Genomic DNA, 2237 nt, shown 5'->3' with positions numbered 1-2237 from the left:
ATGGAGCCTGCTCAGAAGAGAATTTGTAATGGCGGCCGCAACCCAGAAAAAAAACCACCACAATCACCACCACCACCACCACCACTAGATAGACTCAGTGACCTCCCTGATTGTCTTCTAGTACACATCCTGAATGAACTCCCCATCGAAAACGCTGTCGCCACCTCGATCCTTTCCAGTCGTTGGCTCAACCTCTGGACTCTCATGACTAAAATAACTTATCCACCTTATCATCCCAACTTCCACCCCTTTCATTACTACTACACCACCCTTAATCACCTTTTTTCCCAACTCGTTTCCCCGAAAATCGACACATTTCACATTGATTTCGATTTCCACCAGTCTTACAACCTGCTGGATGAAGGCGACATAGCAACTGACAGGGAGTACCACAGTTTCCTGCTCCCTTTGCTCGAACATGTCTGTAGCCGAAACCCTGAGATGATCAAGGTAGACTTCCGTACCTATTCTTGGAAATCTACCAATGTATTCAATATGGCTACTTGTGTTTTTAACTGTGAATCGCTTGTTAGCCTGAGATTATATCTTGATTTTGAGTTTGATAATTTATCTGCTGATAAGTTACCGCTCATTAATCTGCCTAATTTGAAAAAGCTATGTATGAATCTGCGCGATCTAAATCGTGTTTTGATGGGTGTGCTGTTTAAGTGTCTTCCTCTATTGGAAGAATTAAAGTTGGTTCTAGAGTTGATCGAGCCTGATCACTTAATTAATATATCCGCCCCTAATTTGAGGCGGTTATCTATAAAGTTAGATGAAAATGAAGAGGATGTTTTAACTGAGAATTGCAAGTTTGTAATTGATGCCCCTAATTTGCAAACCTTAGCAATAGAAGGTATATTGGCATTTTATAAATTTGTTAGTATTCCATCTGGATTAAGTGATGTGATGATTTCGATTGAAGAGAGTTGTTTTAATGATAGCCAACTCCGTACTTATACTAGACAAGTAATGGGGTTGCTTCGAGGGATTTACTGTGCTAAAACCATTGTCTTGGACGAATGTGGTTGTCATCTTGTGTATTGCATTTATATGTTGGAAAAAATTAATCTGAATGGATTTCGCCCTCCAATATTCCATAATTTGTGCGATCTTAGCTTTATTATAAAATTCGAGGGGAATAGATTTCCGAGTTGTCTCTTAGCCAACCTTAGGAGGCTAGTGATAGAGGGTGTCGAGTGCTACGACCTTGAGATCAAGTTGGTCGAGTACATCTTGGCTCATGCTCCGGTGATGGAGGAGATACAATTATCGGTTAATCCAGATGACAGTGTTAGTGGATCTGTAATAGATGTGGATTTACTTGCGGAAGAGTATGAATACTGTCAGAAAATGTTCAAGCTTCCAAAGAGATCGCCGGATTGTCTGATTGATTTCTACGGTCTGGTGATTCAGACTTCAAGTGAAGACGTAAAAGAGGATGGTGAACTTAACTACACATTCGTGGAATGAATGGTCGGTCCAATTATTTGTATGATTGTATGACTGATGAATTTAAGTATACATTTTGTTTACTGTTATAGGCTGAAAGAACAGGAAAATTCTATAATGTATACTCTTTATCTGTAGGTCTTATTATGTTATGTTATTGTTGTTGGCTTTTTAGCCCTTTAATAAAATTTGTATCGTTTATTTTGTTGCCAATTGAATGAGTTATAATATTGGGAGATTTTTGTTGAATTATACAGTTGATATTTGTTACAAGATTGCAATTTTGATAGGAATTTACACAATTTTATGTATATGCTGGTTATTGATCATGTTAGAGGTTTGAATCAAGTGTCACTTTTTCTAGATCTATGTGGAATAGAAAATTTGCATTTTGGCTAATTTATGACAAGTATAATTAATAGTGTATTGTCGCGAATTCCTCATAAATTAATATTGGGAGATTTGGTGAATCGATTGTACTGTATAATTTATACTATATTATCGAGACAGGTATAATATTAATTAATTAAACTCTACTCCGTATAATTTTAAACTCTATAATTAATATTATTGATCATGTAAAAGGTTCGAGTCAAATGTGTCACATTTTTTGAACAAGAATAAATTAAAGTTTCAAAACCTTTAGTACTAATAAACAATATAATTAATATTGTTCATGTAAAAGGTTCGAGTCAAATGTTTCACTTTTTTTTTGAACAAGAATAAATTAAAGTTTTAAAACTTTAATATCTAATAAACAAATGTATACATGATGTATACATGAT

General features: G+C 35.3%; 1 protein-coding gene across 1 annotated transcript; it reads left to right on the top strand.

Moving 5' to 3' along the window:
• On the top strand, positions 1-1473 carry LOC110704881 (F-box/LRR-repeat protein At3g26922-like). Its single transcript, XM_021882695.1, has one exon. It carries the CDS (start codon positions 1-3, stop codon positions 1471-1473), a length of 1473 nt encoding a protein of 490 aa, XP_021738387.1.
• The last annotated feature ends 764 nt before the right edge of the window (positions 1474-2237 follow it).

This window comes from Chenopodium quinoa, unplaced genomic scaffold (genome assembly GCF_001683475.1).
Source record: "Chenopodium quinoa cultivar QQ74 unplaced genomic scaffold, ASM168347v1, whole genome shotgun sequence".
NCBI lineage: Eukaryota > Viridiplantae > Streptophyta > Magnoliopsida > Caryophyllales > Amaranthaceae > Chenopodium > Chenopodium quinoa.
Note: the sequence above shows the minus strand (reverse complement) of the source record. Positions and strands in the feature narration are given on the sequence as shown.

Excerpts from the sequence above, each read along its gene's own strand:
- LOC110704881 (XM_021882695.1), top strand. The coding sequence starts at position 1 with ATGGAGCCTGCTCAGAAGAGAATTTGTAATGGCGGCCGCAACCCAGAA.